Below are 24,790 nucleotides of genomic sequence, written 5' to 3'. Positions count from 1 at the left end.
ATAAACTAATCCGCCTTGCCTGGTTTACCTATACCGGTTGCAATATTGGAGGCTTGGATTGGGATGGGTTGGAGAAGATGGATTTCTGTCTGGCCCCTCTCAGTCCCAAGAGAGAACAACCACACAAAACAAAGAGCACAAACAAAACCTTCCCCCCTCCCAAGATTTGAAAGTATCTCCTTTCCCCATTGGTCCTGTTGGTCAGGTGCCAACCAGGCTATCTGAGCTTCTTAACCCCTTACAGGTAAGGAGGAATTCTAGGCTACCCGTAGCTGTATGGTTATGACAACATGCCATTCAATACCCTTATCGAAGCTGTTCTTAGCCCAAGGCTGATGATTTTTTCAGAATACTTGGTAATATTTAGGTTGGTGTCTGTTTGGCCCAGATCCACAAAGGAATGTAGATGCACAAACTCCAGACTTAGGTACCAAAGTCCTAGCTTTAGGCACCATTCCAATTTACAAATCCCCAGTTCAGCTGCTGCCTATGCTATAGACAAACTAAATTTACTCACCACCTAAATTTTTGCTGTAAAAGTCTCCTAGACACCTATGTTTCTTCCTCTGGGCAAATACACTGATGCCTCTGGGAAGCACCCAGATGCCTACCTCACACCTAAGCCCATCATGATCCTCAAGCCAGAGGCAGATAGGCACTGTCCCAGCTATCTCATCTGTAGGGCCTGATCCATTAGGTGTACTCAGAGGCAGCCTAATTGCACAAAATGACTGGGCGGGGGGGGAGGGAGGGGAAGGGGACGGATTATGTTTTTCTAAAAGATATGTTCTAGGAATTCTTTGGGGGATGTTTATGGCCTGTGTTATACAGGAGATCAGACTAGATGATCACAATGATCCCTTCTGGCCTTGGAATCTATGAACCTTTAGCCTAGTGTTTAGGATACTCACCTGGGATGTGAAGATAGAGCAGATAGAGATAGAGCAATAGAGAAAGAGCAGGTGGCAGTTTGAGGATGTTGCAAGGAAACCTTATCTTCACTTCTCTGTTCTTCAGTCTTGCAGCAAAGATCTCCTCCTCCTACATGAAGGAGATTCTGTGTAGCAACAAGATCTGAGTCACTGCACTGCAATAAAAGACGCACTGCAATAAAAGACCCACTGCACCAAGTCTCAGAGCCCAGGTCAATTGATTCAGGCTTACAGGACTTGGGACACGGAGCTAAAAATAGCAGTGTAGACATTTGTGCTTGGGCTGGAGCCCGGGCTCTGACGCCTTCTTCCCCCACTGTGGGATTTCAAAGCCCAGGCTCCCCTGAACCCAGATGTCTACACTGCTATTTTTAGTACCACGAGCCTGACTCAGTTGACCCAGGCTGTGAGATTCAGTTGACCCAGGCTATTGGTGCCACGGGTTTTTTATTGCAGTGTAGGCATATCCTTACACTGTGTACACAAGCTGTACATAGCAGAAGCAGCAGCCTTAAAGTGCTTACAAGGGTTGCCATTATATGCACATAGGCAATGTAAATAAAGTACAGTTGTGCGGGGGATATATAACTTAACTTGTAATTGCCAAAGCACAGGATTTCATTCTCACCCCCAATGTTGCATTAAAGAGACACTCTCAATGTAAAAATCACACTTCTGTCTGAAAATTGTGTACCTACAAATGTTACAAGTTATATAATGGAACACCTACAAGTTATATGGAGGACTAATATACTGACTCTTTAGAAAGTTATGCTAGATATTTAACAGGCTACAGTCCTGAAATTCCTGCTTGACTCCTTCTAACATTTATTTTATGTTTCAGGAACTAATTGGGTTGAACACATTTTAAATGACTTGACATCTGCAGTTCTAAGGGAGGAGGTACCACCAACAAAGCATTTACAAATTCTTGAATTTGGAGTTCCAGAAAAATTTCAGGTCAGCATGGACTAATCCATGAAGCTTATTTTTAGCATCTAGTATTTTTTTAAATGTCTGTATTTTACAGTATCTCATATAAGTACAAAACACTTTACAGAGAGGGTATACACTTCCATATCAAGTAATTTGAAGTTAATTCTCTCAATTACTTTTTGTATGTGGGAGCATGTTTTAAAAGATTAAAACACAGGCAAACAAGTGTGATTTGAAATGAAACTGACTTTTGTGTACTAAAAGAACAGAAGTTAATTTTAACTCTAATCTGGACCTCCTGCTGCTGTATTAGAATTTCCAATACTTAGTGTGAATTTTGAGTGCAATATTTTAAAAATCTTTTGAGAAGAAAAGGCTAATGAAGTCATTAGCTGATTATTCCTGGTTTCTATCCATCCTAGTTTAAGGTGTGACTTTTCCAAAGTGAAGTCAAGCCTATGCCTAAGGGCTTGGCTACACTTGCAGATGTAGAGTGCTGGGAGTTAAACCAGCCTTTGGAGACTGCAGCAGGGAAAACGCTGCCCTGTGTTTACACGATCAGCCGCAAGCGCAGTGGTGTGGCCACATTAGTGGCTCTTGCAACGCCACCGAGAGCAGTGCATTGTGGTAGCTATCCCAATGTGTAAGTGGCTGCAGCGTGCTTTTCAAATGGAGGAGGGGGGCTGGAGTGGAGTGTGACAGTTGTGTTGTGTGTATGTCGGGGGAGAGACAGTGTGTTTTGGGGGGCAGTGTGTGTCAGCATGCTGTCCTGTAAGTTCAGACGGCAGCAGAATCCCCCACCCCCCACCTCTTTCTCACACACACGCCTCGGCAGCAGTGGCATTCCACCGTAATGGTTTGCTTTGTGTCCCGGAGAAGATAAGCATGCTGGCTGTCAGAAATGGAGCTTTGAAAGGGGATATCTGCATGCCTGCAGCCATTACAAGCTACATACCACACAGACTATGCTGACAGCTTGTGCCACACCCTCTCAAAGAAACTGCGGAACCACCTGATCAACATCCTCTACAGCAAACAGGGAAAGATTAAGAATGAGCTCTCAAAACTGGATACTCTCATAAAAAACCAACCTTCCAGAGCTCAAAACAATGAGAAGAGTGGCCACTTGACTTCAGGGGATTATGAGATGTTTCCGGAGGCCAATCACAGTGCAGTAATGCAACACATCTCTCAGCAAGCTTTATGCTTCTCGTGGAGGTGGATTGCCAGGAGCTGCAGAGTCCAGGCGCTCTAAGTGCCTTGCCAGTGTGGACACCCAGGGCCGTCCCTACCCATAAGCAAAGTACGCAGCTGCCTAGGGCACCAGCAAATTTGGGGCAGTAAATTTCCTGGTGTCCTAAGCAGCTGCGTGCTGCTCCAGCCCCTGCTCCGCCTCTTCCCCATGGCCTCCTCCTCTACTCCGCCTGGCCTCTTCCCACTCCTGCTCTGCCCCAGCCCCGCCCCCACTCCACCCCTTCCCCAAAGCCCCTGCCCCTGCTCCACCCCAGCCCCGTCTCCACTCCCCTGAGGACTGCAAGGAGTCGGGCCTGCACTTACCAGCAGCAGTAAGTAGAGTGACCCGGCCACAGCCTGCTCTGCTCTGCTGGCTCCCAGCCGCACTGCCGGCGAGTGCTGGGGGGCTGTTCCCCCCTGGGCCCCAAGGCTGGGAGCCCAGGGAGCAGAGCAGAGCGGGCTGAGGCCGGGTCACTCCACTTCCCGCCACCCTATAAATGTGGGGTCGGGCCTGACTGCCCTGTACTCACCGGGCGGCAGGAAGTGGAGTGATCTGACTCCAGCCCGCTCTGCTCCGCCGGTGAGTGCTGGTGGGTGGTTTCCCCCTGCCCCTCCCTGCAGAGGCCTGGGGCCCCACACAGCCCCCCCCGGGGGAGGGGGGGGCTGCGTAGGGCACCAAAATGGCTAGGGATGGCCCTGTGGACACCTCAGAAGTTAGGATGCCTGGGGCCGATTTAATGCACTCTAACTGGGAAGTGTAGCCAAGCCCTAAGTCTTTGCAAGATCAGGGGAATGTGTGACTCTAACAGTGTATATGGCTGTGTGTGTGTATATATGTTATAATTGCAAACCATGAGTAGTAAAACCTGATGGACTGTTACTTTTCTTTATGTGGTTTTATAAGTAATGCACAAGATTGGGAGTCAGAGTTAGGAGATCGCTAATGACAGCTCTGTGTCTGGCTTCAGGCGAGACATTTAATCTCTCCTCTTCAGTTTCCTCATTTGTAAAACAGAGAGATTATTTATTTTTGTCACAGAGGTGCTGTGAGACTTAATTAATTACCGTTTGAAAATATTTAAGAACCTCAGTTAAGACATCATATGGGCTGATAGCAATGGAGCAAAACCTGAGTAAAATCTGAGACAGTGTTGCAGGACTAAGGGTACGTCTATGCTGGCAGAGTTACTGTGCCGGCAGTTTCAGCGCCGCTTAGAGAGCGTTGAAGAGAAACTGCTGTTGTGCGTTCACACTGTCAGCTGCTTGCGTAACAGTGTGTTCACACTTGTGGCACTTGCAGTGGTATTCGGAGTGGTGCACTCTGGGCAGCTATCTCACAGAGCATCTCTTCTGCTACTAAGAGTTGTGGGGAGGCGGAGGGGGTCGCGGGGCATCCTGGGTCCTGTCCCAATGCCCTGCAATGCATTGCTTCACATCCCAGCAATCCCTGTGCTTCCGTCTGCATTTGGCGCCATCTTTCAAAGGTTTGTGTACTGCGCGCCCTGCCTCTTCGGTCTGCAGGAATGGATCTCGCACTGTTGACCAATATGCTGCTCGCTCTGACCAACACGTCATGAGCGGCAGTGGAGTTATTCCTTAAACTACAAAGGCAAGAGGAGTGTGACATTGATCTCGCCACGCATAGTAACTATGACACGAGATTGCTTGTGGCATTCACGGAGGTGCTGACCACAGTGGAATGCTGCTTTTGGGCTCGGGAAACAAGCACTGAGTGATGGGATCATCCTGCACGTTTCGGATGATGAGCAGTGGCTGCAGAACTTTCGGTTGAGGAAAGCCACATTCTTGGGACTGTGTGATGAGCTCACACCAGCCCTGTGGTGCAAGGATATGAGAATGAGAGCTGCCCTGCTGTTGAAGAAGCGCGTGGCGATTGCACTGTGTAAGTCGGCTATTCCAGACTGCTACCAATTGGTCACTAACCAGTTCGGAGTGGGAAAGTCAACAGTTGGATTCATGTTGACAGAAGTGTGCAGGGCCATTAACCACATCCTGCTCCGAAAGACTGACTCTGGGCAACATGCATAACATTGTGGATGGCTTTGCACAAATGGACTTCCCTAACTGCAGAGGGGCGACAGATGGCACACATATTCCAATTCTGGCACAAGACCAACTAGCCACTGAGTACATTTATCAGAAGGGGTATTTCTCTATGGTTCTTCAGGTGCTTGTGGATCACCGTGGGTGTTTCACGGATGTTAACGCAGGCTGGTCCGGAAAGGTGCATGACATACACACCTTTCGGAACACTGGCCTATTCAGGAAGCTGCAAGCAGGGACTTTCTTCCCAGACCAGAAGATCACCATAGAGGAAGTCAAAATGCCCACTGTGATCCTGGGAGACCCCGCCTACCCCTTAATGCTGTGGCCTATGAAGCCATACATGGGACACCTGGACAGCAGCAAGGAGCAGTTCAACAACAGGCTGAGCAAGTGCAAAATGACTGTTAAGTATGCTTTTGGCCATTTAAAGGCCCGCTGGCGCTGCCTCTATGGGAGGCTGTACCTGGCCGATGACAATATTCCTATGCTTATAGCTGCGTGCTGTACGCGCTATAGTATTTGTGAAGGGAAGGGTGAAAGCTTGACACAGGGCTGGACCACTAAGGCTCAGTGCCTGGAGGCTGAATTTGAACAGCCAGAGACCAGGGCTATTAGAGGGGCGCAGCATGGGTCCATAGGATCAGGGATGCCTTGAGGGAGCAATTTGAAGCTGAAAGCCACTAATATTTGTTGCTATGCTCAGGAGTGCAGTTCTTGTAATGCTAGGAGGTGATTGTGATTGGTGCAGACGATGCACTATGAAAGTGTAAGAAAACTGCCTGTTCCATTGTGGGGCTCTGTTTGCTTTCAATTAATGGAATAAAGATTGCTTTCACACCAAAACAATTATCTTATTAAAAAACAACCGGAGGAGAGAGACAAACAAAAAAACACATCAGTACTGTGGGGGCTGGGGGAAGGGAGGGTCCCAGGATGGTTAAAGATTTGGGTATGTCCAGGTATCATATCCAATCTTCTCCTTTTGAGTACAGTGCAGTGGGTACTGTACTTCAATAGGGCTTAACTGCAGAGGGACGAGTGTTGAGTGCAGTGGGTACTGGGAGTCCGGAGGGCTGGACTGTGACAGGGCAGGAGTGGAATGCAGCAGGTACAGACTAAAGCCAGGAGGTTGATAAGAGTGTGTTGGCGGTGTCTGGGGGGGGGTGTGCATGGGAAAGAGTTTTGTAACAGTGGCTGCAGGGGAGGGTGAGCGAGGAGCTGCTCAGTTTGCAGTGCTAGTAGTGCCTAGAGTGTGTCCGCTTGGCGCTCCATAACGTTTAATAGCCACTCCGTAGCTTCGTTCTGGAGCTCCACGTTCTCCTTTCAGTCCCTCTTCTCGCTGTCCCTCCACTCCTTCAATTCTTGTGTTTCGGCTGCAGAATGCATCATGACCTCATGCAGAAAGTCCTCTTTAGTTCTTCAGGGCTGCTTTCTAATTCTGCGCAGCCTTCTAGCCGGTGATAACAAAGAGGGAGGCTGGGCTCCCAAGGTCATATCTGTGAAGCCAAAATGCAACATTTTACAGAAGCAACACACAGACCACTGATTTAAAACACAGTCACAGTTCACATACCTGTCACTAACTGGCTGACCCCAGGCAAGCACACATGAGCCATGACCCCCAAAATGGTGAGTAACTGTAGGGGCAGGGGAAATCAGTGTTCCAGAACTGTACTGTACACTGGGCATATGGCTCTTGGGGAGAACCAGCACTGTATGGGGGGGCCTTATAATCATTACTGTCCCCACATTTTCCACAGGCTGTGTTCATTATGGAAGATATCTCGCTGCTGAGGGTTAGACGGGAATCAAGGGAGGGTCTTCTCCAAGACTGCGGCTTCCGCCCTGGCCCTTATGTGGCTCGCCTGTGTGCGGCAATGATCCGTCCCCCCCACCCTAGTGATGGCAGAGTGGCGCGGGAAAGTTACCCTTAATGGGACAAGAAATCAAGCGCTCTGCCAAAGAACCTGTGGCAGCGGATTGCCCAGTATCTCCATGAGATCTCTGAGGCAGATTCCCGTGAAGTGAGGGAGACAATCAACACTCTGTTCCGCCGCTCAGACTAGGCATGTGGTGGTATGCACATCATACAGATGCAAGCCTGCTTTCTGCAACCCTTCTGCCCCCAACAACTCACTCCAGCAATTCCCAAAATCAAATCCACTTACCAGGGGCCTCCTCTCCTGTTTGCACTTTGCCAAGATCCAACAGCTGTGACTGGCTAACCTCCTCTGGGGTAGAGAAGAGCTCAGGGCTGCATGCATCTCTGACCTCCGAGTTGTCCTCTGCCTCTGGGTCTCCCTCCCCCTCCACATCCTCGTCCAAGATTTCCTCCTCCTGGCTCAGTCCACTCTCGATTGGCACACGAGTCACCAAAGTATCCACAGTGGTCTTCACAGTGGAGGTGGGGTTGCCACAGCATATCGCATCCAGCTCTTTGTAGAACCGGCAGCTCATGGGTGCAGCACCAGAGTGTCAGTTTGCCCCCTGCGCCTTGTGGAAGGCGTTCCACAGCTCCTGCACTTTGACCCTGCATTGTAGTGTGTCCTGGTCATGGCCCCTTTCTGTCATGCATCGTGAAATCTGTCCATAGGTATCATAATTCCTATAGCTGGAGCGCAGCTGGGACTAGACAGCTTCCTCTCCCCAAATGCCGATGAGGTCCAGCAGCTCGACATTGCTCCAAGCAAGAGATCACCTGGTGCATGGAGCAGGCATGGTCACCTGGAGAGATGCGCTGAGACCACTGCAGGCGTCACCGAGCAAACGGGAAGGGGTGTTGCGGTTCAAATACAAGACAGCACAAAGCTTTAAGCAAGCAAACAGGCTGGTCTGCCAACGGACTGGTCCTGTCAGCTTTCCACCCTCTCCTTTATTCTTCCTCTCCCCCCGCGCATTACATTCTCCAACAGATAAAAGGAATACACTGGCTTTGTTTAACATTCTTATTTACCAATTTCTATCTACTGCATTCCTTGCTCTCAGGCCTTGAGCCCAGTCTTGGGAGGCTTCCCACGGTTCATGTCATCTGGGCAAGATTCCAAGGTTCATGCCCTTGAGAGGAGCTGTGTGTGCACTACTCCTACACAACACTCTGGGTGTGCCCTAAATGTTGCCAAGTGCGCATGAACCTTGTATGAATCCTACATCCCCTCCTTTTTTGTTTATTTGTGCTCGGCCATCTCATGGTAGCCATCAATTTGCTTTTGCAAGCCAATTAACTCCCGGACAGACAAGGTCATAACTCGTGGAGCCTGCCAGGGCGGGTCTCGACAAAGCCTTAACAAAAAGGAAATACATTGCACACAGCAACAGCAAAAAATAAGCTTAAGAAGGTAAAGTGTAATTGGCCGGGCCCCAATTAGCCATGCTAGAGTACTGGGAAGAGAGGTTCGCGTAAGCAGCGAGCATCATCTCATTCCCAGTTTCCTCAGGGTGATGACATACTGGAATAAGGCATGTACCTAACAATTCTTCAGCTGCTACAAAATCAGATAAACAAAAGTGGGTAACATTTGCTATTGAAGCAATCTTTCCCATAGGTTATATGTCATTTGGGCCCATAACGGAGGAAGCGCTCCCAAGCCAACCCCTACAGGAAATAGCAGGCACAAAAGGCATACAATCAATACAAAATTAGCAGTAATTTGGGCAAGAATTGCCACAAACAAAGTCTCAGGAGTCTCTGGCTGTTGGTTTGCTGCCAGTCTTCGTTGAGCCGCGGCGACCAATGCTTTTACTGCTCCCCATGTCACGGGCTGGCTTGAGACGTTACGCCTCCTCCATTTCCATCCCGCCGTTGTCGACCCGGGAGGCACCGCGTTCTCCTCCAAGGTCAGCTGAAACTCCGGTATGGGGTTCGACAGCCCCTGGTGCCACGCCATGCTGTTTCAGTGCCGGTCGCACACACCGGGCTGGAACCCACAACGGTCCTGCAGGGAGAAACACAGCAGCATATCCCCGACCCCAAGTGATTAGAGGTACTGGGCCCAGCCACTGCGGATCGGGCAGCTGATGGTAATAGACACGCAGTCTTTCCATTTGTGAAAATGCCGATCCGTGGGGGTCTGCTGATCTGCGTTCAGCGTTAAATTATTTAAAGTAAACAAAAGGATATGCATTTGTTGCTGAATGTCTCCTAAGGTTCGGAGACACAGCTCCCCTTGTTTTAATTGTTTGTCGAGCAAGGTTTTTAGCGTGCGATTTGCACGTTCAACAATAGCTTGGCCTGTGGAATTATAAGGGATCCCGTGTTTGAGACGGACGTCCCATTGGGCACAAAAGGTGGAGAGGGCTGTGGAGCAATAGGCTGGGGCATTATCCGTTTTTTTTCTGGCTCGGGCGACCCATAACAGCAAAACAGGTGAATGGCAAATGGTGAATAACTTTGGGAGTGGCTTCTCCATGCTGTGGGGTCACCCAGAGGAATCCCGAATAGGTATCAATGGAAACATGTAAAAACGAATAGGGGCAGAATTGTGGCACGTGAGTGACATCCATTTGCCACAGCTGATTTGCTGCGGTACCTCTGGGGTTAACGGCATAAGAAAAGGTAAGGGCAGGAACGAACAATAGAACGTGCATGATCAGCAGGAATGTAAAACTGTCGGGCCAAAACAGAGGCAGCCTGATAAAAAAAGGAATGGCTTTCAATGGGGTCAGAAAAAAGGGAATTTACCTGACCACGTAACGCGTGATCGGCGCGCGCATTGCCTTCAGTGAGTAGCCCAGGCAGAGGGGTATGACTGCGAATATGAGCAACAAAATAAGGGAAATTACGAGTGGTGAGGAGATACTGTAAGGACAAAAACAGGCGAAGAAGGTCTGCATCGACCTGAGGGGTGATGAGGGCAAGGGGTAAATGATCAATTACCTGATAAACATAATGCGTGACAATCAGCAAAAAATTTAAAGGCCAAAATAACAGCAGCTAGTTCCAAGGACTAGTAAAGCTCTCCAAGCGCTGTGCATGCAAATATTGTTGTACAAGTTAATGAAGCGCTTTCAGCTTTTCTAGGGGGAGGGGCCACTGGTCAATCCATACGGGCTCTAAGGATTGCCATACCAATGGTAATGCGGATGGCAAGGTGGGTGAGGGAGGATTTTGGGCCATTATATATTAATATCGAGGGTGGTGTCCAGCTTTACAAGTAAGTCACGGCCCCAAATATTGAGGTGGACAGGGAGTACAAAAGGGCAGATTGTAGCAAGGGCACGGCCTCCTGGTTTAGAGACCGTGACCCAAGACAAACTTTGGCGCCCGGTTTTGTTACCCCCCGATCTCCCACAACTCTTTAGAAGGAACTGTTGGCCAACCGACCGGCCACTCCGGATCACGAATCACTGTAACGTCAGCTCCAGTGTCCACCAGCCCTGTAAAAGGAACATTATTTAAGAGAAGTGTTAACTGAGGTTTCGAGGGGCGGACCGACATTGTTAGAGCAACAAGTGGAGAGGACGTGTTGTGAGACGGCAACTGAGACAGCGTCGATCCAAAGCCGTTCCCGCCCCGGGCTCGATCCTCTGCGGCTGGCACCTGATAGGGGACTAAAATCAATTGCGCAATTGACCGTCCACGCGGGAGCGACTGCGGAAGATGGGTCCACACCTGAACCTTAATAACGCCGGTGTAATCGGCGTCAATGACCCCTGGGATGACAAAAAAACCCTGTTTCCCAGCATGTGAGCGAGGGAGAAACAGACCCACAAATCCGGCAGGGAGAGGTCCCGTCACCTGTGTAGGTATGGCGCAAACTTCCCCCGGCAACTGAAAATCAGCGTCCTCCTGCATAATCAAATCAAGCCCTGCACTTCCGGCAGTTGCCGCCCTCATAAAATCTATGGATTTTAAGGCAGAGGAACAGTTGTCTGAGTGGGAAACATCCCCGTTTGGCCCTGGGTTCAGGGGAGACCCGTCGTGCGGTTTCCCATCCCGCTACGACACTGATTAGCCCAGTGATAGCCCTTCCGACACTTGGGGCACTTCTCTGAGGGGCGGGCGGGCGCCATCGATGAGCAGCACTCCCGCTGAAAGTGACCCTCCTTACCACAGCGGTAACAACGCTTCCCCTCCTTCCCGCTTTTCCGCAGGGTGGCGGCCAGAACCCCAGCTTTATGTGCTTGTGTGCCGATGTTTTGGCACGCCCGCAGCATGTCCGACAGCTCTAGAACGCCAGCGGCTTGTGCTGCCTGGAGAGCACGGCGGCAATCCTCGTTCGCATTTTCAACCGCCATTTTTAACAGGATCTCCTGAGCTGCCGCAGGGTTATCCACCTGTCGGAGGATAGCCTCCTGCAATCTGTTGTAAAATCCATAAAGGACTCTGATGCACCCTGACGGATACTGGCAAAGCTTTTGGTAGGCTTGCCTGAATCCGGGACCTTCCGGAAAGCATGCTGGGCGCAGGTGGAAATAATGGGGAAGACGGCCTGAGGGAGTTGAGACTGCAGCTGAACGGTAGCAAACTGGCCCTCCCCTGCCAACTGCTCATAAATGATACCTTGCTGTCTATATACCTGGGCTTGGCGTTCCGCCATCTGCCGATACTCACTAAGCCAAATAACATACTGACTAGGTGTCAGCATCATGCGCAACAGCGCCTTCCAATCTTCAGGGATCAGGGTGTACCCAGTACCTAGCCCTTCAATGAGACCACGTACATACGTGCTAGTGAGGCCGAAGTCGCAAATTACTTTCTTTACCTCTCTGATCACCGAGTAAGGCAAACTGACCCAGTTTGCAACCTGGTTGCCCTGGCCATCATCAATCTGCCAGGTCACCGGACAAACTGAGACCAGATCAGCCAGCTCCTCTCCTGTAATATCTGAGCGAGTCTTCGCTGCGTGAACCATTTGTTGCACCAGCGAAAGCCCCTGAGCAGACGCGGACGACCCCCCGGGGGGCCCCGGAGCATGGGGCCCCACGGGGGGCCGGTAATCACACACCGGCTCCGGTGGGGAAGGCAAGGGAGGCGGTGGTAATAGAGGCACTGGGGGCGAAGCAGGGGGAGGGATGGTTGCAGGAGCGGACGGGGGTGGCGGGATCGGCAGCCCCTCTGTTGGCATGGGAGAGGGCCTTTCCGAGGCGACACGCTGTGTCGCATCGCCAGGAGGGGGGATGGCTGCAGGAGCGGACGGGAGTGGTGAGAGCACCAGCCCCGCGAGGGAGGGCCTGTCCGAGGCGACACGCTGTATCGCGTCGCGGCAGAGGTGCCAGGCATGTAAAGCCTGCACGGGCGCCCGAGGCTCTTTGTGCAATGTCTGGCCCAACCGCTCCCAGTCCGCTAGCTTAAGGGTTCCGGCTTCAGGGTACCACGGGCATTGGGCACTCACTTCCTGTAGCAGGAGAGTGAGTTCTCGAGTGGGGCAGTCATGCTGAGCCTTACGCAGCAAGTACTGTAGCTCATTGCGGTGTTGCACTTGCAAAGCAGAGAGGGAGCTTCCCATACTTACCACAATGAAAAATACTCACCGGGATCCGCGAAGCGGATGAGTGACGCATCTGAAACCCTTGCTGGGTGAGGTGAGTGCTGAGGGCCCCACGTTTGGGCCCCTGTTGTTGCGGTTCAAATATAAGACAGCACAAAGCTTTAAGCAAGCAAACAGGCTGGTCTGCCAACGGACTGGTCCTGTCAGCTTTCCACCGTCTCCTTTATTCTTTCTCTCCCTCCGCGCATTACATTCTCCAACAGATAAAAGGAATACACTGGCTTTGTTTAACATTCTTACTTACCAATTTCTATCTACCGCATTCCTTGCTCTCGGGCCTTGAGCCCAGTCCTGGGAGGCTTCCCACAGTTCATTTCATCTGGGCGAGATTCCAAGGTTCATGCCCTTGAGAGGAGCTGTGTGTGCACTGCTCCTACACAACACTCCGGGTGTGCCCTAAATGTTGCCAAGTGCATGAACCTTGTATGAATCCTACAAAGGGGACTTTCAGAATTCCCAAGGAATTTACGGGATGGGGATGACGGTTGGTCACCTGAGGGCAGGGCAGTCAAGTTCAAACCGATGACCAGAGAGGTGAGGACAGGCATTGTGGGACACCTCCCGGAGGCCAATCGCAGCACTGTAATTGACCAGGATGTCTACACTGGCACTGCAGCGCTGTAGCCACGGTGCAGAAAGCTCTACACCTCTTGTCAGGGTGGTTTTTTTACAGCGCTGCAACTGCACAGTTTCTGCGCACCCAGTGGCGTGGCAATGCGTGCACCTCGGGAGTTACAGCGCAGAAAGCTGCTTTACTGTGCAGAAACTTGCCAGTGTAGACAAGGCCTAAGGGAAAATCCCTAAACAGGAGGAACTGGTGCACAGCAGTAAAAGCAGTGCCTACTACAAGATACAAGGGAGTAGCCAATATAGCCTGTTGTTCTCCAGTTTAGTACATGAGAAAATTCACTGCTCATGCTTATCTCTTCCATGATCTACCCTGGAACTCTGGTCTACAGTGCACAGGAGGGTGTGGAGTCCCTCTGTCTTTACGTGTGTGTTTTCTGCAGCGGCAGCCACCGGTGCATGTTCTTTTTCTGTTGCTTTGGGCCTAAATATTGCCACATAAAATGGCACAAAAGCTCACCTTTATAATTATAATGAATTAAGAGCAAGAACAATGCAAACAGCTTTCTTTTTTTAACTATCTGGCCTATGTATGCTACCTGCTTTGTGACGATTTTGAAATCTGCTAAAAATGATAGAGTTTTGCAGAAACTAGGGTTTAATAACAATGCCATCTAGATGACATTATGAAGGACGAGAAGAACCAAGAAGAGAGACTACAATTTAACAATTACCAATAAAAATTATTTCCATACAAAATAGATGTTTAGATCAAATTTACACTGTGACAGACTGGATCACAGAAATCCCTTTGGGACTGCCAACTGATGTGCTGACACTACCCATGAGCCTGGTTCCCATGGCAGCTTAGGACTTGAGTGTCCTGCCTGGTTTGAGCCAGACATGCTAGCCTGCTGCAAACCCAGACCCAGGTCTGAACCACGTCCCCTAAACGCTGCAGGCATAACTGAAAACAGCTTAAGAAGTGTTCCTGTCTCGAACACTCAGATGCCCAGCTCCCAATGGGGTCCAAACACCAAATAAATCCGTTTTACCCGTATAAAGCTTATACAGGGTAAACTCATAAATTGTTTGCCCTCTATAACACTGATAGAGAGATATGCACAGCTGTTTGCCCCCACAGGTATTAATACATACTCTGGGGGAATTAATAAGTAAAAAGTGATTTTATTAAATACAAAAAGTAGGATTTAAGTGTTTCCAAGTAATAACAGACAGAACAAAGTAAATGACCAAACAAAATAAAATAAAACATGCAAGCCTGTGCCTAATACAGTAAGAAAGTGATTACAGATGAAATCTCACTCTCAGAGATGTTCCAGTAAGCTTCTTTTACAGACTAGTCTCTTTCTAGTCTGGATCCAGCAATCACTCACCCCTGCTATCGTTACCTTCCTTTGCTCCAGTTTCTTTCAGGTATCCTTTGGGGGTGGAGAGGCTATCTCTTGAGCCAGCTGAAGACAAAATGGAGGGGTTGAAATAGACTTTCTCTTGTGGGTGGACACCCCCTCCCCGATGTAGAAACCAGCTACAAAATGGAGTTTTGGAGTCACATGGGCAAGTCACATATCCATGCATAACTCAGAACTTACAGGTGGCAGCCATTGTTCACATGCTACCTTCAACGTCCTCAGGTAGACTTCTTATGTGGATTGAAGTCTTCCAAGAACCATTGTCTGTTAAGTGTTTCTTGACTGGGCACTTAACTTGCAAATTCCTTTCTAAAGAAGCTGACCAAATGCCTTACTAAGGCTACTTACAATCAAACAAGTACACAGCCAATACTCATAACTTCGAGTACAAAAATGATACATGCATACAAATAGGATGAATCTATTCAGTAGATCATAATCTTTGCAGAGATATGTTACATGGCCTATCTAGCATAAAACATATTCTAGTTATGTCATATTTACTTTCATAAGCATATTTCCATAAAACATTATGGGGTGCAATGTCACATACACATATTATAAATTGTCAACATATTCGAGGTAGATATGTTGTGATTCCTTTTTTTTCACATATACTTTTTGTTTTGATTTAGAAAATAAAAAGTTTACCTTCGCCACGTCTTTTTACCACACATCTCCGTTATGATAATATTCCCAAGGCTGTTTTGGGGAGTAACGCAAAGGTAAGTGAGCATTTTAATATTTGATATTATTCACTTTCCAAGCAACTCCCAGTTTTCCTCTGGCAAAAGTTCTCTACAGGATTGCCTGGAAAACAGGAATTCAGTTTCACAAAAAAATTCAAGGTTACAGCATTTGGTTTTGTTCGGCATTGGGATGTAACCAAGAACGTTGGAATTTTTTTTGTGAAAAAACAGATTGAGGAGAGCAAAGACTTGAACCTGGGTCTCTGATGTTCCAGGTTAATGCCGTAACTGTTGGGACTTTGGCTATTCTGGGATGTGTGTGTGTATGCCTCTCTCTCCCTCCCATTTTAACCAGAAATGAATAAATTTCTGGGAAAACTTTTAGCCAGTCAGCATTTTCTGGTGAAAAAACATTTCACTGAAAAATTCCTGACCAACTCTAGTTCTCTACTTGGCTTTTTCAAATCCCACAATCTGACATCTTTCACTATAAAAGTGGAATTCAGTTTTTACTGATTATTGTTTGTAATTCACACAAAGGTCAAATCTTAGATCCCAGCCCTGCAAGGTGAGCTGTATAGGATAGCCCTTATTGCTCCATGGAACCCCCATGAAGTCATAAGGGCTCCAAGCAGGTGTAAGGTCACCTGATTGGGGCCTCACTTTCCAAATTTCAGTTCCTGTAAGAGCTGATACGTTTTTAATGCAGGACTCTTGAGATCAAAGGTTACCTTAAAATACCAAAGACTCATGTGCCTTTGCTGTTTTAAAAGGTACTGGTGTTATTTCGAAATCCAAAAGATGTAGCTGTATCCTATTACCGCTTCTACAACAAAAATCCTATGCTTCCAAATGTCAGCTCCTGGGATGAGTTCTTTCAGAAGTTCATGAGTGGAGAAGGTACAGTTATTAGATCTTTGCTATGTTTCTCAGTGGCGTTTATAAACACTCTAGTACAGTGTTCTCAACTCTTCTTTGGTCTGCAGTCCAAAAAGGGAATCTGTGATCATCATGTTAAAATTAATCCCAAATGGATTCAAACTAATGATCTGGGTTGGGGAGGGCAGGGGACCTGGTGCTAAGGAGTCAAAGGTGCTTCACTCTTCTTCAACCCTGAGCAATGCTCAGCACTTGGAGCATTGCTGTGGAGATATTCAAATGGTCAGGATGGTGCAGTATACAGGGATTCCACTTCATCCCCAGCACACAAAGGGTAAACTCCAGCTTTCCTTTTCTTTCTGGAAGGCATTATCCTTCTTGCGATTTCACATCTTAACAACTAGATTTATGAGTGAGCTTCTCCCCCTTTGTTCTCAGCTACTTTTTTCTCTTGCTTTCATTTGCATCTCAGAGCAGGGGTACACATTTTAGAGCAATTCAAAATAAAGGTTTGGGGTAAAATTTTTAAAAGTGCCATAGTGACTGAGGAGCCTAACCCTCATTGACTTTCAGTGAGACTTAATCACCTAAAGGCCATATTTTTAAAGGCATATAAGTGCCTAAAGATGCAGATAGATGCCTAGCGAGATTTCAAAAAGCACCTAGGTACCTAATTCCCATAGACTTCAAGCACTTTTGAAAATTCCACCAGGCACCTATCTGCCCATTATATCGAAATCACTTTTGAAAATGGGATTCAGGTTTTCTAAATCTCTTAGGCACTTTTGAAAATTTGGCCCTTTATTTATAATTGAGCAGAGGTTTGACCTACAACTGAAATAGATAAACCCCTTTCTGTAAACTGAAGAACTCAGTATTAGTCTCACTATCATCTGTTGACAAATAGCACTACTATGCTGGAAAGAACAGTATTCCAAAGAGAGTTCACGCTGTCAAAGCAATGGGAGCAGACATGAGTTGCAGATTTCCTGTCATGTCAAGGAGCTTCATAGCAATCGGGCTCAAACAGACTCAAGGAAAACGACAGTGAGAGCAACCCTGCATTTCAAGTGAAGCTCTCTTGTAAAGGGGAAAAGGAGACTGTAAAAATGGCATAGTGGATCTTGTACACATCTCTTTATTACTTCCAGATCAGAAGTGCTAGGCTTACAAATAAACAATGTTTTATGTAACTGCCAGCTCCTCAAATTCCATCTGGGATTTGTGAATCAAGTTGGGCTCTTTCTTTCTTCAACACCGCTGCCAGTGATAAGGACTCTGCAGGCCAAACTACACTCTTAGTAACATCTGTACAACCCCACTGGCCTGTCATGCCAATTTAGCAAGCTATTTTGATGATGCCGTTGCACAAAATGGAATAGATTCCAGCTTGTACTCTCCTAACTGTGCTGATTTGGCAGAGTTTAATGCTTTTCACTCCTTTTAAGATGCATTTTATTTCCTAAAGTAAGCAGAGAGGGCACTGTATATACTCAGGGAAACAGACCTGTTTAGTAAGAAGGTGCCTTGTTTTACATACTCATTTTGCAGAGAACAGCACTTTAACAAAATATCAAGCCAAACCCTCTGTCATACTAGCTACTCTGACACTGAGGTGCATTTCAGGGATTTTGAGAAGTTGCCGACAGTATAATACAATGTCTGTGTACAATATAAGCAAAGTCTCTTTATTTCACCCCTTTTTTTTGTGCAGTTCTGTCAAGAAAGAGACCAGAAATCAGCTGGATCTGGCCAGCTGAGAAATCCCCTGATGTAGGACAGCTTTCCATGGACGCAAAGCTGGCATTCTTGATTCTTGTACTATTCTGCCGCTATAACTGGCACAGGGGTGGTGTCAAGAGACTAATCTTAATTGGTGAATAGTTCCTTGGGGACTTTGCCACTTACCATAGGTTAGAGTAGCCTCTAGGCTGCTTGAAGTTACCGTGGAGCCAGGTCTGAGCTGGGCAGAGAATCAGGGAACCATAACCATAAACTGCCTTACAGCCCCTGAAGCAAATGGAGGAAATTTAATATAGCAAAGAGTCTGTGCCATATTCTAGTAAACCATTATTGGAAAATAAAGTATACTGGTAGAAACTAATTGTTTATATTTTGTAAGGGCCTATCCCTGCAAGCACTTATGCATGTGAGTAAAATTTACTCACATTAATAATCCCACTAAAGTAAAGAAAATTATTCGTATGGTGAGTGTTTGCAGGACCTTAAATCTGTGTTGTTGGGGTTGTTTTTTTTTAACTTCACCATTTCATAAGTGCAATGTTAGCCTGGTTATGTGATAGATTGAATATACACACATGGCTGTGTTACTGATTACTACAAAATGTATTCAAGAATTAATTTGTTGTAAACAGATTTTTTTTTAAAACTTGTCATGTAGAAACGGTATAGCTTGATTATGAAAAAATAGTTGGAAGAAGAAAGTGAAAAGTCAAGTCTGGAGTGAATGACTTCCAAAATAACATCTGTCCCCTCCTCCCCCCAAAGAAAAAGAAAAAGGAAAAAAAAAAAAGAACTAAGAACAGAGTACTGAAGGATTAGACGATCTAAGCTCTCCAGGACTTTATGTTGAAGTTAGCCTGTACATTTCATCTTGGGGCAATTTAAATATACTTTAAACTATCTTCTGTTTTTGACCTGTCTGCCTTAACTTCATTTTAGTCTGCTGGAGCTCATATTTTGACCATATTCTTGCCTGGAACAAACACATGGATAAAGAGAATATCATGATCATCACCTATGAAGAAATGAAAGAGGTAAATAAGTGTAGAAATTTAAAAATGGAAAAGACTTAGTAGGTCTTGTACTCAGTTCTGATACAGAATTGCTCCCTTCAGTATATTCTCAAGCATCTTGTCCCATCCAGTTTTCATTTTGTCCCAGGCAAAACCTTATTGTGCAGAGAACAGGTATATGATGTTGCAGCCTGTTTTCCCACTGGCTACTAGCCCTTCTATCTGCAGCCCAGCTCCCTCCTCAAGCACGAAAGCCTTGATCCTGCAACATTAAGCACGTGCATGAGAGTGGTCCCATTGACTTCAGTGAGACTGTTCACATGCTTAAAGTTAAGCATGTCCATGTTAGCAGTTTGAGGATCTTAAACTGTAAATTCTCTGGGTTAGGTAATGCCAATGCTCATATAGAACAATACTAATTGATGTGGCTAGATAAATGTTATCAGTAGTAATTAATACTAAAATAAAGAGATCCATGCAGAAGATTGAGAGCATTCACTTAACACATTGCCATTTGGGAAAGGAGGCACATTCCAAAATCTTATCAAAAGTAACCACCATTCCTGCAACCTCCTGCTGCTGAACTTAATATATTTCTCTAACGTTCTGCCCTTTGTATGGATGAGAATATTATCAACTACATTCATTTGACAAGATAGAGGGAAAATGTCTGGCATATTTGCTTTAACTTATACATAACTCTATCACATTTTTGTTTTTCAGAACTTACCTCAAGGAGTGAAACAAATAGCTGAATTTTTGGGGTTCTCTCTGCCTGAGGAGAAGATTCAGTCTATTGCAGAGAATGCCACCTTTGAATCAATGAGCAATAAATCCCAAGAAACATATGGAAAATTTGGTCCCATCCTTTTCAGAAAAGGTACATTTATACAGAGCGATGATAGTCCTAGAGTTTAGAACAGGTATCCAAATTGGTCATGGGGGCTAATTAACATTTAAAAGGCTTGATAAGATGCATGACTGTTGTGACCATTTCAGGAGCTCCCAAATGCAGAATTAATGCATTTAATTCATAGCTGATAATGACTTTTCTTCTCCTGAAAATGGACATCCCTAGCTAGATGATCACTCAAGCACTGAATGCTGTTCTTTCAAAATATGAGCTCTGTGGAAAATACCTTGGTTGTAAAAGGTGCATGCATATATACCTGTAAAATTTAGTGCAAAGGGTTTTCTTTAACCTAAAATTTTAAGAACACCATCCACATTGAAGCCTCATATTGATTTGAAATGTGGCAATAAGTTCAGTCCTTCCAACTGTTTGTGTCAGCATTTCATTGTTATCTACCACTACCTGACAGGTGATCTTATACTTCCAGGAATATTTATGAGTTTATTTCATTGTTCTTTTGCAGGTACTGTTGGAGATTGGAAGACTCTGTTCACTGAAGCTCAAAGCCAAGAAATGGATGCCAAATTTGAAGAATGTTTAGCAGGAACGAAACTGGGAGCCAGGCTAAAATATGATAAATACTGCAAATATTAAATCCTTGACTATCAGAATGACATTAGCATTTACTCAGAATCATCATCTATTTTACTATCTTTTGTTTGAGAATGTAGAGATTAAAATAATTAGCCTTTCACGCAAGAATTTTCACACAAAAAACAACCAAACCCAAGACACAGTAAATAAGGCTAGTGCTCCAAATACTGCCCTTCTGTGACTTATTTAGACTTAGTGGCATAGTGGCACATGAGGCAACCCACTTTTCCTACTGCTGCCTGTCCAGAACAAGATGTTTGACTCAATTGTAAATTGTCTCCATGATGGCAACAACTTTTGCAATTGTCTTGCAATAGGCCATTTTTTATCCTTCATGCCTTCTCTTCCCTCCAGGTGGAATCCAATAGAATGCTACGACTACACTAAACAGCTTTTAGCAACACGGCTGTGCCGCTACAGCCGTGCCGCTAAAAGCCGCGCAGTGTAGCTGCTGTTTGTCGTCAGGGGAGAGCTCTCCTGCTGACAAAAAAATTCCACCCACAACGAGCAGCAGCAGCTTTGTTGGTAGGTTCACACCGGCACTTTTCATTGGTAAAACTTTTGTCGCTCGGGGTGGCAGTTTTTGTCGTTCAGGGGTGTTAAAAAAAAGTTTTGCCAACGAAGTTCCAGCGTAGACACAGCTAAGATGTACCTTGTGCTTCTGCCTTGAGGTTGCCTGATGACATGGGCAAACCACCGTAGTCATCTCTGTCTAATTGAGTCCACAGTCTGTTGACTCGTGCCATGCAACACTTACATTGGAGAGATCATGTAACCAATGAGTTTCCAAAATTCTTCTCAAACAAAGCTGGTGAAATGCATTCCTCTTTCTGTTTGTGTACTTCCAACATCTACCACATTTCTGGCACGTACAGTAGTGTCGGAAGAATAATAGCATTGTACAATCTCATTTCAGTGTGTAGATGTATCTTCTTACTTTTCCAGGTTTGACAAATGAGAAAATTATCCACTTGCTTTGCCAAAATCTTTCCTTCACTTCTTTAGTAAGCTAGCCATTATAAGATATTGGACTTACAAGATAAACAGTCATCAACTCTTTTGTATTTTTCTCCATCAATTGTACATCTGCCATTGTTGACTGTATTCTCTCCTATCTACATAATCTTGGACTTCTGCATACAGATACCAAGTCCCACTTGAGGCCGCGTCTGCTTTTATGCTCATAACAAATCTTTTCGTTCCATCCATGTTGGTATCTGGTCTGACTGTCATCTGTTAAATCTAGGTAAATTCTCCAGCTTATCTCTTGCCCAAAGAACATCAGTATCCTCAGCAACAACCATCACTCTTCTCATCACGAAAAGGAAGTGCAGAAGAAAAGTGGGGATAGTACGCAGCCTTGCATTACACCAATAATAATCTTAAACCATTTCATTTCTTTGCTAATTTGATAAAAACTTTGTAGGGCAAATCTGCAGATGGCACCAGGACAGACAGTAATCTATTCTGGAACGTCTAAGGATCTTCCAAAGGGTTTCTCTGTGGACACTATCAAATCCTTTCATAAAATCAATGCAATTTAAAACTGTCTTCTGCTGGTCTTCTAAACCTTTCTCAATGAGTCTTCTCAAGGTGAAAAATCTGATCTGAACATAACTTCTTATTGAAATCTATCCTGTTCTTCCCTGAATACTTTCTCAACAACCATTTCATCCTATTCAAAATGATAATGCAAAACACTTTTTCAGGCATAGATGGGAGTGTCACTCTTCTCCAGTTATCACAAATAAACTGGTTCCACTTTTCAGGGATTATACAGATAATGCCTCATCGCCAATCTTTAGGACAGATCTCCTTTTGCCAAACCATTCTGTACAACCTTCACATGTAATTCAAATCACTTTCTTTTCAGCTTTTAACATTTCAGCATCTATTTTATTATAGCCTGGTGCTTTACCACTCTTCAGTTGGATTATGGCCTCAGTTATTCCTTCAAAGATGATTACTTCTAGTGATATAGGTAAATCCACTATTTCTTCACATCTGTCAGTGTACGTCCGTGGTTCTGGCTGGCTGAGCACAAATTAGAAATGTTCCCATCCACCAGGCTCCTTGTCATTCCTCTGTGGTTTAAAATCCTACCATCTCATGTCTTCACAATGCCACAGTGGTTTGAGAATTGTGATGTCAGTCATTTAGATACTAGAAAAAGTTTTGTAGAATCCCCTCTCTTGTACACCTTCTTAGCTTTTCTTGCTTTGTTTTCCAGCCATTCTCTTTTCTTTTCCAACTGATATTTTAACATTTTTGTCTTTGACCACCTATTTTTGTTGTAGAATAACTCTTTTGCTACTGTCTTGTTCCTGTTGAATTCTCTTCTTCAATTCTTCCCTCTCTCCAACAAGTCCATGTATTTGTTTGGAGCCATTTTGCTTTCTTAAACCTTCTCATTCCCACTATAACCCTGGCTGCATCCACATGCACATCTTTGAAAAGCTGCCATGGTTCTTCTGTCATTGGTCAGTGTATGACAGGTTTCAGAGTAACAGCCGTGTTAGTCTGTATTTGCAAAAAAGAAAAGGAGTACTTGTGGCACCTTAGAGACTAACCAATTTATTTGAGCATGAGCTTTCGTGAGCTACAGCTCACTTCATTTCCACAGTATGCATCCGATGAAGTGAGCTGTAGCTCACGAAAGCTCATGCTCAAATAAATTGGTTAGTCTCTAAGGTGCCACAAGTACTCCTTTTCTTTTTGGTCAGTGTATGTAACTTTTCAAATCCGTTGTTCATTTGCAGCTTGAACTGCACCTTCACTGCTGGATCTGCTAGCTTTCTAGTATCACACATATGCTCTGCCTTGCCTGGTGCTGCCTTCTCTAGTTTTATTTGGATCATCCGAATAACAAAATGGCGGTCACTTCCCACATCAATACTCTTATGCTGTTGGAAGATAGGGTGTGATCTTCTCCAGCTCCAATTTAATGGCAACATAGTCTAGCTCAGGGAAAGTCAATTATTTTTGGTCAAAGTAGAGTCAAGATCCAGACTCTAGAGAAAATAATAAAAATAATAACAACAAGTAAAAAAGACTTCGGGGTCTGTTCAAAAGTATCTGGTGGTCCAGATTTGGCCTGCGGCCCCCCTATTGACTACCCCAGTCTAGCTATTTCTGGGTGAAGCCATCATTTGATCCCCATGTCAGTTTTGTCTTTCCTTTGGGGCAACATTATTTCCACACATCTATATGGGTGTAAGAGATATTTGGCTGAATATGAAGAACACATGAATAATATACTAGAGTGCCTTTGGCTATTTCAGTTTAATTTTTTCATAATCTGCCAGTGATTCAGGTTGATTCCTGCTCCAGATCCAAATTTTCTGAAAGTCCAAGGTTCTTGAGCATCCTGGGGTCTTGCTTTGGACACATTTCTCATCTTCAGTAGTTAATTTGTTCATCTATGTATCCTATATTCTCTGCAGCCTTGTATGAAGTTCTTGTAGAGTCCATTGATTTGATGGTAAATCATCCTGGCAAAAAGTTAACAGGAGAATGCATCAAGGGTTCTGTACTAGATCTAGTGGTGCTTAATATAATTATTAGGAAAGGTGAGTGAGTAATGAGGTAGCAAAATTTGCAGACTGAACTAAGTTATTGATGTTAATGAAGACCAGAGAGGACTGTGAGGAATTTTAGAGACATTTAAACATGTTAGGTGAAGGGGAAAATGAAGTTTAATATTGATAAATACAAAGTAATGCACATTGGAGGGAAAAATTTAAACTAGTCACACACATTACAAAGTTCTTAATTAATTGTATTAATGCAGGACAGGGACCTGGGTGTCATTCTAGACAGCTCAGTGAAGACCACTGCTGAAGGCGCAGGTGTTTTTATTTAAAAAAAAAAAAGCAAATATGAGGATGTGTATACAGTGGAATGGAGAATAATATGGAAAATGTTATAATGCCCTTATAGAACTCAGTTATGCAGCCTCATCTGGAATACTGTGTGCAATACCGGTACCCCTGTCTCAAAAAAACATTTCATAATTAAGGGATTCAGAGAAGGGAGGAAATGATGATTAAGGAGATGGAAAATCTTATCTGAAGAGATTGGAAAGGTTGGGATTGTTTACCTCAGCAAGGAGTATATAAAATAATAAATGGCCTAAAGATGGGAGACCTGGACCTTCTTTTCAAGCTATCCTGCCATGGCTCAAGAGTGTGAATACCACCCTCTGGGCAGATTGTTAAGAACCAGGGCACAAACCCCAAATTGGTGGTGAGTTTTATACTTAGATTTCACCAACCAATTATCAAGTATACACTCCTCAGGCACTA

At 45.4% G+C, this 24,790-nt stretch overlaps 1 protein-coding gene across 1 annotated transcript in view; it reads left to right on the top strand.

Annotated features, from left to right (window-relative positions):
* LOC141984538 (sulfotransferase 6B1-like) overlaps positions 1-20,486 on the top strand; it is a 35,126-nt gene extending 14,640 nt beyond the window's left edge. The window contains 6 exon segments of the mRNA XM_074947614.1: positions 1,777-1,892; positions 15,291-15,380; positions 16,118-16,244; positions 18,906-19,000; positions 19,703-19,859; positions 20,356-20,486. Of these exon segments, the coding sequence (XP_074803715.1) occupies positions 1,777-1,892; positions 15,291-15,380; positions 16,118-16,244; positions 18,906-19,000; positions 19,703-19,859; positions 20,356-20,486 (716 nt within the window).
* The last annotated feature ends 4,304 nt before the right edge of the window (positions 20,487-24,790 follow it).

Source organism: Natator depressus, chromosome 3 (assembly GCF_965152275.1).
Source record: "Natator depressus isolate rNatDep1 chromosome 3, rNatDep2.hap1, whole genome shotgun sequence".
Taxonomy (NCBI): Eukaryota; Metazoa; Chordata; order Testudines; family Cheloniidae; genus Natator; species Natator depressus.
The sequence above is the reverse complement of the archived record's forward strand: the minus strand, read 5'-3'. Positions and strand labels throughout refer to the sequence as shown.